The sequence below is a fragment of the Agelaius phoeniceus genome, chromosome 2 (genome assembly GCF_051311805.1).
Source record: "Agelaius phoeniceus isolate bAgePho1 chromosome 2, bAgePho1.hap1, whole genome shotgun sequence".
NCBI lineage: Eukaryota > Metazoa > Chordata > Aves > Passeriformes > Icteridae > Agelaius > Agelaius phoeniceus.
In genome coordinates, this window is record NC_135266.1 from 62,448,384 (window position 1) to 62,462,453 (window position 14,070).

Genomic DNA, 14,070 nt, shown 5'->3' on the forward strand with positions numbered 1-14,070 from the left:
TGCACTGTGTGAACATCTGTCTTCATCACAAAACCAAGACCCTCAGCTGACACTGAGTGACACTGAGTCCCTTTCTCCTCATCTCATAGTGCTCATAGGCTCTCTCACCACACTTCTCTCTCCTCATTCTCACAGCTGGGGGAGCCAACACTGCAGACTTCCCTCAGCATCAGACTCCTGCCTCTAGCAAGCCCCTTGGAACTTCATCTTCCTGGGGCATTTCCCCAGCAAGCAGCCTTTAGTTTCTAAATCTGAATTCTCATCTCCTTGATGAGTTTCTGTTGCTGATAAAGTGCTACCCCCTGACACAGGATGCCAAATCTCTCTTCAGGAGCTGTGAGCAAGGAGACCTTGTGCTTTGGTTAAAGCAGGCTCTCCATACCTGGAACAAAGCTGCCCCTGAAAGTTTGGTGGTGTCAAAGGGAAAAAAAGGTGTATCCTGGAAAAGCATAGAGATCTAGCTTTTCACAAAACTAAAATAATGCTTGGGGTGGGACTAGTGGAATACTCCTTTAATGCCCAGAAAGATGATGGCTTTCATGAACTGTGTGTAAACCAAGGTTATGTCCCCCAAAGTCACATCACCAGTGAACAAGGCAGTATTGTAATTTTTAGCATTATCAGGAGAAGCTTACAGACATTCAGAATGACTCAATTTATAGGAGTCATCTTCTAGCAACTTGGTTTTGAAATCCTAGCATGTTGAGCTTGCATATTATCATGTTGTAATGGTGTTCTGCTGTTTACAGCTATAATTTTTGTACCAGCTTTGAACTGCACAGATAGAAACAGCTACTTGGGAGACTGTTGGATTAGCTGTGTGTGGTACTCCTACTACAAACATTCTTGGGAAAAGAGATCAACTGTCTAATTCTACAGAATATTACACAATTTCAGAAAGAAAGGCAACTGCAGTTGCTTTTTTGGAGTGCTTGCTCATCCATGTTCCTCAGGTGTCATCATACATCTTCCTCCTACCTTCCCCAGTCCTTGCCATACTGCTTGTTTTCTGGCATTTTATTGGGAATGATGATGATTTACAGAGGCAGTGTTTTGAGACAATGTTCTCTGTGATATACTAATACATGGTAGTTACAGAATGTCTATTTCAAATGTAAACAAACCCCGAAATGACTTTTTTCTGATCCTAAATTTCTTGTGCCTTACTTATTGATTTTGTTTCAAAACAGTAAATTATGCAAGCCTCTCTCTTTATATAAGGATTCATTCATTTTTTTTAACTAGTAGTCACTTTCCTGTCAATCTACCCTGTATTGCAGGGCAGCAGACAATGTTAGGTTTATGTAATAGTTATTTTGCAAAGATGATCCAGCCTAGAAAATAGTACTTATTTTGTCACAGACCCAAGTGAACTTGTGCTCTTCATCCCCAATCCTGGTTTATCAGTCAGTAGTAGTAGGGCAACATGACCCACAAATAAATGAATGGATTAGACACTGCTCTTATTAAATTCTATTTTTTGTTGCCTGCCCTTATTCTGCTTGTATACTAGTGAGGAGTGGGGGAAGAAGACAATTCTCTTAACCTCTTCTCATCTTACTGAGTGGAAACCTTGTAATGCTTTTAAGAGGCGAAAATAACAATGCCACTGATTTTCTGCAAATGATGTAATTTTTTACCCACTGTAGAAAAGAAGTGACCTGTTGTCACTTAAACAGTTGTAATAAGTACAAATGCAAAAAAATAAAAAATAAGACATGAGCGTTTGAAAATATCAATAGTGCAATTATGAGGCTGTGAAACACTGGTCAGTGGGTGAGTCAGTACTGAAGGTACAGAACTAGAGCTGCAATTTGACCTTGTTGTGCAGCCTCTGTATTTCACAGCATCAAGACTACCTCCAGAAACCACATCTAACTTTAGAAGTCATTGGGCAGTAAGACTGGTTAGAGACTGAAGAAATACTTTGAGCAGGCATTGTATCTATTTTTCTCAGAATTTATTCTTTCCTAGGCATTCCTGTCAAAGCCCCACAACTGGCCTGATGAAAAGAAGGGGTACAGTGAAACAAAAATGAAAAATAGTTGTATGATGGGAGGAGAGAACAAGACAAGGGAAAGAATGTGAGGGTCAAAGGATCAAAAATGAGGGTTCTCCCAGACATGTGAAGTCTCTGGGTTTAGAAACAGTTCCCAGTCACCAGGGAAAACTGGGCTAAAACAGGCTTTAGTCTGACATAGTGCAGCCACTTGTAGATTTTGTTCTCAATAGAAATCCATATGGTTGGTACCTATGCCAGTGTACTGCCAAGTGTGATAGGGTCCTTGGCTTCTCCTTCATCACTGGGAAAAGGCGACCATCCAGGTGTCAGTATTTTGGTTAGTTTGGCAGCTATTTCTATTTTTCCATGAGTAGTCATTCAAGAAATTAATAGGGGCATAGGACATTTTTTTGTAGTCTATGCAATTTAGTCCTGCCTTCAGTTGCCTCTCCTTTCTGCTTGGTGACGCCTTTTCTCACCTGACAAAACAGGCAGTGAGGCCAGCAGAGCTGACCAAGCCTGGGAGCAGGTTAAATGCCTCCTTGGGGAAATGGGAGGAAATTCCTTCTTATTCCTACCGGAGCAGTTGAAGGTCATCAGAGAAATTATGGTAATTGTCATTCCTTCCTCATACTTGTAGGGCAGTTCTGTAAGTTTGTTGTGATCCAAGTCTTAATGAGATAAAGGAGAATAAAAATATTTTGCCTGCACATCATATACTAGGTAATGTTAATGTTGTTAGAACAACTGTGGGTATTTCTGACTTAAGCCCTTGGTTTTGCAGCTTTCATATTGTCATAGCAGACTGAATATTAAATTTCCAGCTTTAAAGAAAAGACAGAAAAGGTAGCTGATGCATAACTGGGTACTTTTTCTGGCTCATCCTACTGTGATGGAACACAAGTATCCACCTGACTGACTGAACATATGCAAAATATATTTATGTTATATTTAGTATGTTTATGAAGTACAAAGGAAACCTTATTTACAGTATATATATTTCCAGGTTTTATGTGGTTTTTTTGTTCATATACCAAAACATGACAGTCCCACCCTGAAAAATTGCTCAAGTTTATATCTAGTTTGAAGTGTCTAATTGTAGCTGATATGGCATGATTCAAGACAGTTGTGGATTTGTTTAGTCTGAACAGGGAAGGGAATTAAATTTTTTACCTCCGTGTTCCTTTCTGCTGTGTAATTCAAAGAGCTGAGGTGCCTTCGATCAGAGGTAGCATGTAAAAATTTCAAACCCTGACACTTGCAGAAATGCATCACTGCTCATGAAAAAGGGAAAAGAAATAAGATTGAAGTTAGTGGTGCAGCAGATGACTTTACATGTCTGCCATAGATGTCAGTGTTACTTACACAGATATAATCAAAAAATCCAGTTAAAATTACGTAAGGTAATGAATCATTGAATTTTAAACAAACAAACAAACCAATCTGCAATAAACCAAGCAAACAACACAGGTAATTATTTTAATAATGATTAGAGAAGTACATTTTTCATTTAAAAAAAACATTTTTTTTCAAAGTTCTCTTTCATAGGTTGAGAGGGCAGTAGATACTCTGAACCAAAAGCCCGGCAAATAAATCTTTTATGAATAGCTATACAATATTCATAGAAGATGTTTCAGATGGTTTCCATGTTACCTGTGATTATCAGCTTATGAATAACTTATATTCTGAAAATATTTTCTACAATAAATGCAGACCCATCAAATTCTCTACTGATTTTTCATGAGCACAAGTCATGTTCCAATAAAAAACTGGTGCTGCCTTCTGATAGGGGAGTGCTAACAATTGATTTCTTGGTGTTTGCCATCCTAAGAGCTTAACTGAAAGGCGAGCAACCACAATGTATTTTAATTAACGTATATTAATTGTTTGAAATAAAAATTGGTTTTCACCTTCCTTCTTTTCAGCTGCAATTACATTTTAAATTTTAGTCAAAGACCCAGGACAAATGAAGGTTGTAATCAAAAGTGTTTAAATGCAAATGGATTGACATCCCAGGAGCAACAGCCTCCTCCAGACTTTGTGCTGATGCAGGCTGTGTATTTGACAGCACTGTGAGCATGCTGCTTTAAAACTTGTGGATTCATTATGGAGTTTTTTTATATTGTCTTGTCACTTTATCTTGCTCACGTAGAGAATTGTATCTACAAAGGGCTTTTCATGTAATTGTTCTGTGTGATTGTGTTTCTAGTTCTTGTCCTAGAAGATCAACAGGATTTTGTATTTCTTTTAGGGAAGCTTTCACATTTGCTTTTCACAGAAGTCCTACAGATTCTTATAAGTACAAGAGTAGTGGTTAATGAGGATTTTTTTAATACCTCAATTTGAAAATAGCTTGGAGGGGGAGGAGGGAAGATGACACATGCTGGTGGCACATGTAAACAATAGTATTTTACTATGTATCTTTTGTGTGTATATAATTAATGAATTTGGACAAATTCAGAGAAGTTTTGGAATACACGGACAGTTCTTCAGCTTCTATGCCTGAAATGTAAAGTAATCTGATTTTTTAAACATTAGAGTCTGGAAAAGTTCCACTTAGGACCATATTTTTTATAGAACCACATTTTTTGTGAATTGTAAGTCTGTAACAGGAGGACTAGATAGAAAACATCACAATTTCTAGACAGTGTATTCATTGTGATGGAGTTCTCTGGAGAGGTTGAATTCCCCCATTTGATAAAATCATATTGGAATATGTTTCAGTCACTGCTCCCTGGTCTGGAGATGTAGCATCACTTATTAATTCATCTCTAGCAAGGGACCTAGTTAGCAACACCTGTTGTGTGATAAAAGTGAAAAAGAGTTTCATGTTGAGGGATAAGTGGACCTTGCATTTGTATTCTCAGTCCTTCATACTTAGGATTGATTTGTTCCCCCTAAAATCCAAACCACAGCTGTTCTCAGCCTGTCTTCTGTTAGCTGTTTTCCTTGGTTGTCACTTCTAGTATGGATTGTGCTGCCTTTTGTTGACATTGTTTTTTTCCTGTATAAAATCAATGTTTTGGGACACTACTTAGTTGGGTTTTTTTGCTTTCTTTATAAGCATTTTACTTGAATTTTGGGTTCGTATAAGCTGTGAATGATGATTGGTTTCAATGACAAACAACACTTAGAGTTAGTACTGCTTCTTCTTGCCTTTTGTGATGATTTTTCAGCTTGCTTTTGTGAAATGACTGGTTTGTAGTACTTGTGTTTAAATCAGTTACAGTTGTTCTATAGAAACTATTAAAACTTTGTTTAAAATATCAATTAAAAGATTTTAGAAATAGTGGAAATGAGGAGAATGAAGGTATTTATTCTGTTACTTAGAGTGAATTGTCTTTAATGCCAGCAGGTGGTCTGTTCAGAACTGATAGTACTCATTGCATTTAGCAAGCCACTGTGCAAAGCAAGGGCTCTGTTCATTGCCTGTCCTTATGAGCACAAATGATTGCTAGGAAATACTGACCGTGGCATTGTTGGATGCCAATACTGGAAACCTGTTACACTAAACTTAATGTCAAATACTTTTGTTAGCTATTTGATATGATGTATGATTAGAAAATTTAACATTCTGTGCAGATTGGACCCAATTCCTATGATAAAATTATTCTCCACCAGCATTATTTTGTTGGCTTACATGTTTCTAGCAGCATTAGGGTAGCAATATGGTATAAATTTGGGGTTAAGTGAGTTGAGAAACCATTTAACTTAAAAATTAATTTGTTTATTGTAAACTCTCTTGCAATCTTGTTTTTTGGAAATTCAGTACAATAGATTACCATAAACACTAATGAACAGTCAAAATAATTTATTCCAGTTAAAATCCATTCTTAATGTCTTATAAGCAAAACATTCTTTAAGCCTGCTTATTATCTGAAAACACTCTCACTGCTTTTCAGCAGAGCAGTTAGGTATATGCACATTCATCACACAGGTACACAAAAATTCAGCTAGACTCTCTGGTTGAAAGACAGCATTGAGAAAACATATTACAAAGAGCATAAAGCATTCCATCTGTTTACAATGTTAGCAGATAATTCTTGTTAAATTCAGGCATAAAATTTTCATTCAGCTTAAGTAAGCCAGAGATAGATGTCATTATGAGATTTACATACCATTAGCTCACATCAGTTGATTAGTAGCTGAGCTCTGTGGTACAGGGCTAGTTAGATGCATTATTTGTGATGCCAGGAGGCTGCAGCTCAGGGAGGTTTATTGGCTGCGTGCTCGTTGCCTTTGCCTTTGTGATTACTTGATAAAATGCAGTGCATCACTGTGAACAATCGACCCTCTTGAACAGTCCAGACTGGTCAGCAGTCTAAATCCACATTTTAAAGCCGTCATTATAGCCTCAAATTTAAGAGTTTCCAGGGTGCAGACAAAGGTATTGTCCTCCTTCAGTACCAGTCGTGTACCGTTTTCAGACTTTATGAAGTACTTGAATTGAATAATATTTGAAGATACTGAAAACTCCTCTGGAAATCCATCCAGCCTGCTTTTGGACACCAGTACAATTCTGGATTTTATTTTTGCAATGAATTCGGGAGCATTACAAAAGATTCTAAGTCCTTGTGAACGGTCGTGGCTGTCAGTTATTTCCAGGAAAGTAGTCTCTCGGGATGCTAGCTGTTCCTTCTCCCACCTTGATTTCACTGCCTCTGAGAGTACCTTAAGCTGGAAAAATTCGGCTTCTTGTGCCAAAAGTTGATTTTCTCGAAACCCCTCTGGTAGAAGAAGTTCTCCGTTCCGTAGGAAGTTGAGGATGTGTCTAAAAAGGAGTCCATCTCTGTCTATGAAGTAATGACCGTCTGCATCAAATGGGCACATTATTCTTCCATTTATGATCCCCTCCAGGAAAGAATCTGGATACTTGGTTAGTGTCTGTTTTTGTGTGATATATAGATAACCACCGACATTCAGAGTGATCAGAGACGTTTTATAGTCCTTGTCTAGCTCGGAGCTTTCAGAGTTGCTGTTTTTTTCTTCGCATTCATTTTCTCTCCTGCTTCCTTTTCTCTCCATTATTGAAGCTAGGACAACAATACAGCTATCCTGCTTTGCTCTTGTCAGCTTGCAAAGAGGATGTTTCTTATTAAAAAGCACCTTTATTCAGCTCCAGCTCGATGTTGGAATGGAAATGCTGCTCGCATTGCTCTGACTGTCAGCTTGGGTTTGCAGTAGGTGGCGTATTGGCTGTGTGTGCAGGGAGATAGCAGGAATATGACTGTAAGAGAGAATTTGCATTTAACTGTGTAAGGGAAGAAGCGTATAACAACTGTTTTATTTCTTTCCCTTAAGTCTAAGTAGTTTGCGTAGCTTAGGGGGTTCTGCACAGAATTACATACTGCTGTACTAAATGGCAACTTATTTTTAATACTTGAAGATGTATTTGTAGTGTCAGCTGGCCAAATCATATTTTGTACTTATGGTGTTAAACAGCTTCATTTGTGTTTCAAGGATTTTTTATTTTCACAAAGCCTGTTTTTTCATGTTGTTTTTTAGTACTGATTACCTGATGCCTACAGCAGGACAACACAGAAATGAAAGGTGTCCCTGTGTGTATAACGGGTGTGTCATCTGTGGAATGTGTGCATGTGCATGTCACTCATTTATCGGGCACTCATTTATTGTGTAGCAGTAAGATGTTTCCACAGAAGATAGCCTGGAAGTGGTGCTAAGGACTTGTTGGTCTGACTGTTCTAAGTTTGTGGCAAAAGCTTTCATTTGCAACCAAAGGGTCTATCCTCACCACCACGGGAACAGCAACCTGATTAGGTTTTGCTTTTTGCCTTCCTGTGTGCCATAGACAAAACCAGTTTCACAGGGAGGATTTACCATTTATATTGATGGTGGGTTTTAAGTCACCAGAGCTGTCTAGCATCGGTTGGTTCTTTCTCGATAGGAAAACTCGGCTGCCCTGTGGAACAAAGGGCTTGTGTGCCTACAGATAGCTTTGAACATCACATAACACCATAGCTTAGCAACACTGGGGTACAGGGAGGCAGAAACATCGGCACAGCACACTGAAATCAAATGCCTATCTTCTCTCCTGTACTTTGAGCCTCTCAGTTGCCTCCTAGAAAAAGATTTCCCCTTTAAACATTTGCAGTTTGGAGCAGGAAAGGAAAAGCTCTCCACAAATCTCTATGGGCGTTTCCTTGTGGAGTGTACAGATGGGAGCCACTGCACACATTCCCCAGCACTGGTGGGAGCAAAGGCTTTCCTTGGGTTAGACCTGGAGAGGAGGAGGTTCCATCTTTGTCAATATGTATTTTTCACTTTAGAGATAGATATGTCCTGCTTTGTCTGACTAGCAGTGGAAAGGCAGATTATTTTTCTGTAAATTCTTCTGCTCTAAGTATCTTATTCCTACTGCTCCCACTATCTGTAAGGTTCTTTATTGATACCACAGAGTAATCACTGTACTATTTTATTATTTGGAAACTGACTCTAGTGGAAATGTTTTTCTCTCACTTTTCTCATTGCCAGGGTATCCTGTCCCTGGTGCTGATGCACTAAATTTTTCTGCTGATATATTAAGCAGGTATTATTAATTAGGTTTGATTTACCGTGGATTAGTAATGGTTTTATTTTTAACTCTTTGATGCTATGGATATGTTTAACATAACTTCAGTCAGAGATTTCAATCAGTTTCTAATTTTTAAACATTTGGACTTTTTTTCAAGATTAACTCCTTTCACTAATTACTAAGGTGTTCAAGTTACTGAATTAGTAATTGAGAAAATGAAAAAGCCAATTAGTTTCAAGTAAGATTTTTTTTCCATTACAGGAGACATTAATTCAAATTTATTTTATTGTCAAGTGATGGAAAATTCACTTAATATGCTTAGATTGTGCATAACTAAAATATTGAACCATCTTATTGTCTGTTAAACCTTAAGAGAATCATTGGTCGTTCTTTCATCTCACACAGTGAACTTGAAATATTTTGAAGCTGAGCTAGGAGCATCCTGGTACAAGTGACTAGGGATTCCCAAGGAGAGAAGGGATTTGTAAAAGACAAGAAATTTTCCATGTCCAGTTAAACTGTCTGCATTTCAACAGACAGAATTTATAGAACAGTGTGTGTTCTCTTTTCTTCATCTTCTCAATGTTCTAACACTTGCAGTTGATATTTTCCACTTTTGTGAACAAGTAAGTATTCTTTAAAAGATCATGCAAAATCATTTTAGTGGTTTGTATGATAAAATATTCAAAATGGATTTGGTGTGGAAAATATACTCTGGAGTTCATGAATATTTACACTTAAACCTTTGAGACTTGAAAAATTTAGAGCTGCTGTAAAATTTTCATCCCCACAAACCCATGTAGCTTTATTTCACTGCAGCTGACAGTCATCTGTAACACAAAACTAAAGCCTGGCATTTCTCAGTGAAAATTTTCCACTTTCTGTGCCATACTACAAGACTTTCTCAAAAAGCTCTAATTCTTCCTTTGCACTTGGTGATACATATGGTATTGTAGTGCATGTAATTTTAGTGGGGTGGTTTCATATAACTTACTCTTTTTTGAAGATGCAGCTATGGTGGATTTCCTTTTTTCTGTCCTTTTGTCCATGCACTGAAAGACCATCCAAAAGTTCATTTTGGCAAAGATACAGAAGTATTTCTTGCAGTCAAGTTAGAGACTTTGACCGTTTTTGTCCTCTGGGAGTCTTTTGTGTTGTGTACCAGTCTGTGAAAGCTGAGATGTGCCAAGTGCACCCCAGATCTTCTTGCTTCGCACTTGGATTGAAATGGAGTAGCTTGCTGCTGGATGCTTTCCCCTGTTGTCAGTGAGCTGTTTGTGCCCTATCCAGCTGAAGTGTTCTGTTTACAGTGTGGGGTAGCAATCCTGAAGTGACTGCTGCTTCATGAATTTTTAGTATCACCTGTATGCTGGGTTTCCCTTGAAGTAGGCAATAGTGCTGGAATCCAGCAATTGAAAGGATATTGTTTTGGTTTCAGATTAAGTCAGGAAATACACTGAGCACCCTTGTGCACACTTAGGAGAGTGGCTATAGTAGTTGTACTCCCTTCCTAGGTTGCACACACTTTGGGTTGCAGCAGAGGGGCAATACACAGAGATTTCCTGGTTCTTGCTCAGACAAGCTGTCCTGGAGACAGTGAAATTCAGTGCTGGTGTCTAGCAGCTGCATAGAAAAACAAAACTTAGGAGGAGGGGGCCAGGCATCTGCCCTTCCTTCTGCCCTACATGTTTCCTTTTGGAAAATAAGTTCACTCTCACTCAACTTCCACCCTCTTCCTGAACCTCCTAGTCTGTAAGCTTGAGCATGCCATGGAGCTGAGGATTCAGGACCAGAACACACCATGGAAAAGTTGGTGCTTTACCAGTAGTTCAGCTTACTTGCCTATCCAAAGAACATCAGCTTTACTGACAATCTGCTGTCAGTAAAAATAACCTGGGTAACCAGCTAAATTTTTTATTAGAGTACAAAAGAAATGAGGAAAATTCTCAGCTATTGGAGGGAGAGAAATTCAGAAGTGTATTAAGAAGCCATGCTAATGCAATCTGTTAGGGTTATTGAGGCAGTTTGCTAGTCATTTAATGTCATAACACAGAAAATTGGCCACATTGTTGGACAGTTAGACCATTCTATAGCTCCTGTCTCAGTGTTGGTAGCATAGAAATTCTCATTTCAAAAATATCTCCAGATGTTGATTAACAGCTATTGAAGACAAGCTCTACATAGTAATTAAAATTAAAGATTTTCAAACCAGAAAGTCTGAATAATTTGCATTCAAGAGTTTCTAAAGGGCTGTCTAAAAAGCTGTCAAGGTTGCTGTTGATATTTTTAATAGTTTTTGAGCCCTGCAATTCTACAAGACTGGAAAACCAAATGCTGTGGCAATATCTGAAAGATGAATTAGATGAGACAGGTATTTAAATATGAAAAGGTACTGTTTGAAGAATGATAAAATATCTGACTTGGGAATCACTCAGTTAAAAAGTAAGGGAGATTAATATTATGCTAATCAATGTGTGCAGAGAAAATTGGTGGTGCTAATTTTTTTTGCCCTTTTTTTAAAAATTAGAATTTGTTCAGCAAAGGGGGTGATGCTTTTTTCTGATAAATCCTTCAGTATGTTTCATTTGTCATTTTGTAGTAGAATATATACCACATTAGTTTCCCTATCATTCTATAGATAGCTATAGAGAACTTAGCCTGCAGGCTTCAAACTGGCAAATGTTAAGCAGAAAATTGTCACTCAGGTGCTGCTGTGATTTGGTTCTTTGTCCAATTTTTTTCTAGTGAGTGATCCAGGAGGTTGTTGCTGATGGTTTTGGAGATGATACACCTGAGATTACAGTCAGTAAGGTGATACATTGATGATGCAGAACGATTTGGATAGTTGGTTAGGATAACATTTTATTATCACTAAATACAAAGTTTATATGCCCAGGAATACACTGTAGACAGAATTTGCAGTATTTATGTTTGCAGGAGGGTTATGGCAGGGGTTCTGATCTATGTATAATAGGTCATTGACAGCTGAGCATGAGTTCTGTGCAGTGGTCAGTAAAACAAACATAGGATGTATCACTGGATGCCGAAATGAGGGAATGCCAAGTGAAAACCTGGAGAGCCTCCTCAGCAGTTGCATAGCTACCAGGGAAGGATGGTCTGAGAAGGGCACCAGCTTCGAGGCAGCAGAGGTGCCACAAAATGCCTTTGGTCTGCAAAAGCAGAGCTGAGGTCTAGTGAAGGTAGGGGCTGTTCCTTGTCCAGCCAACACATGCAAGAAGGCTGGGAAGCTGCACAGTGGTTTAAGTGAGCAGTGTGAGCTTACCAGGACTTCTGACTTGGATGCTGGTGTGCTGGTTTTGGCTGGGGTAGAATTAACTTTCTTCACAGTGGCTGGTATGGGGCTGGGTTTTAGATTTGTTCTGAACACAGGGCTGATAACACAGGGATGTTTTTGTTATTGCTGAGCAGGGATTACACAGAGCCAAGGGTTTTTCTGCTTCTTGTACGACACTGGTGAGGAAGTTAGAGGTGCATGGGAGGTTGGGAGGAGACACAGCCAGGACAGGTGACCCAAACTGACCAAATGGATGTCCCAGAACATGTGACACCATGCACAGTATATTAAGTGGGGAAAGAAGGAGAAAGAGGGGGGACATTTGGAGTGATGGCATTTGTCTTCCCAAGTAACTGTTATATGTGGTACAGCCCTGTCTTTATCTCAGCCCATGAGTTTTCCAGCTTTTACCCTTCTGAGTCTCTCCCTGATCCTGCTGGTGGGGCAGTGAGTGGCTGCATGGGGCTTGTTTGCTGGCTGGGGTTAAACCATGACAGCTGGGAAACAACAGCCCATCTTCTAACAGCTGAAGAGCTGGAGGCACACATGCCCACAGCCTGGCCTTCCTGCACTCTCATCTCCTTTTTCCTGCTGCCTGAGAATCATGCATCCTGAGTGTGGTCTTCTTCTCCTTTTTTCCTTGGCACCACTCACAAGGCAGAGGAGTTGGTAAGATCCAGAACCTGACCCACGTGCTGTCAAGTCTGGCTGTGAGAGACAATATCTCAGGAAAGACATACATGAACTGGACTTTCTCAGGCTAATAAAAATGATTAAGAAGCTGAAGAATTGGCATAATGGAAGGTTCAAGAAAACATGATTTATTTTTATTAGGCTTGATAAAGGTGAAGACTGTGTAAGTGCTTGGATGGACAGAAATGCTTTCCTAGCAGGCTCTTCAGCTTAGCAGTCAATGGTCCAACAAGACAGCGGCTGGAAATAGAAGCTGAGTGCAGTCAGACTAGAGGATTGATACATTAAAATCTCCAAATCAGTCCATCTCCCTCTCTCTCAAAACTGCAACAAGCCAACCCCTATCAGACCATCTGCTGCACAATTCCAGTAAATTTCTCTCCTGCCTGTTTATTAACATTGGCTTAAGTGTTTCTATCATATTCTGTTCTTTGAAAATGATTGTCAGCAGGATTTCAAGCTGGAATCTGTCTCGCCCAGCATATCTATCATCTCACTGAGACAATAGTTGAAATTACTTTATGAATTGGCACCAGGGCATTCAGGCAGGGAGGTCAGGATGAGCATGCATCTAGTGATGAACGTATGGGTTCTGTGGAGGAGCCTGTCTGGAGCTGCATTATGAGGGTACTTTGTACCTGCCAACACATGTTGGGCATTTGAGAGTGTGAGGCTCTTGGGAAAATGTCTTATTTTCCCTTCTCATCACTGATCTCAGCTAGTCTTTCAGACCTATTTATTTATTTACTTTTTACTATCTACTTTGAGTAGGTGTTTTTAACAGGGAAATACCAATTCCATGCCTTATTCATCCATTACCTCCTAGGCTGATGTGACTATGGAAATATCAAGGCAGATGTGTAGCATTTTGGATATCTTTTCATTGCATCTTTCATCCTGCAACAGTTGAAGACAGACCCAAGTCTCTGAATTTGAGTTTGGTCAATGAGGTCTAAGTAGGCTACAAAGGGAATAAAAACTGTGTTCTCTCACTGCAGTCTTGTATCTGGAGGTTTGCCTGTATCTTTGTGTATTCTGCTAGACTCAAAGGTTGTGTTAAAATTCCAAAGAGGGTCCAAGGAAAGTGGGACATAAGCCTTGGTGTTTGGACAGTGGATGCTCTTAGACAGCAGACAACCTTAGTTGCAAGGTGATGTTTGGGAGACTATGCACAGCCTTGTACATTAAGTGATTGGAACATTTTGTCTGGATTTGACAGCAAAAGTCAAATCTGGATCAGTGGCAATGAAAAGAGGGTATTGGCCAAGACATCAAAGATGAGATACCAGAGAACTTGTGAATTTCCTAGCCCTGACAGTGTTAAAGGACAGTTTGGATGGGGCTTTGTGCAACCTGGTCTAGTGGAAGGTATTCCTGACCATGACAGGGGGGTTGGAACAGAGTGATTTTTAAGGCCCTTTCTAACCCAAACTATTATGTGATTCTGTGGTCATATTAAGGATAAACATGTTTAATTGGCATGTTCATTTTCTAAATAGTTACTGGGTAGGAACTCTCTGCTTTACTGATCCTGATCCTTGAAAATAA

The 14,070-nt window shown here is 39.2% G+C and overlaps 2 protein-coding genes across 2 annotated transcripts in view; one reads left to right on the plus strand and one right to left on the minus strand.

Moving 5' to 3' along the window:
* Positions 1-14,070, plus strand: part of GTF2F2 (general transcription factor IIF subunit 2) — a 79,030-nt gene that overhangs the window by 19,903 nt on the left and 45,057 nt on the right. The window lies entirely within an intron of this gene.
* Positions 5,708-7,216, minus strand: KCTD4 (potassium channel tetramerization domain containing 4). Its single transcript, XM_054654602.2, has one exon. The coding sequence runs from the start codon at positions 7,025-7,027 to the stop codon at positions 6,254-6,256; it is 774 nt and encodes a 257-aa protein (XP_054510577.1). The 5' UTR covers positions 7,028-7,216; the 3' UTR covers positions 5,708-6,253.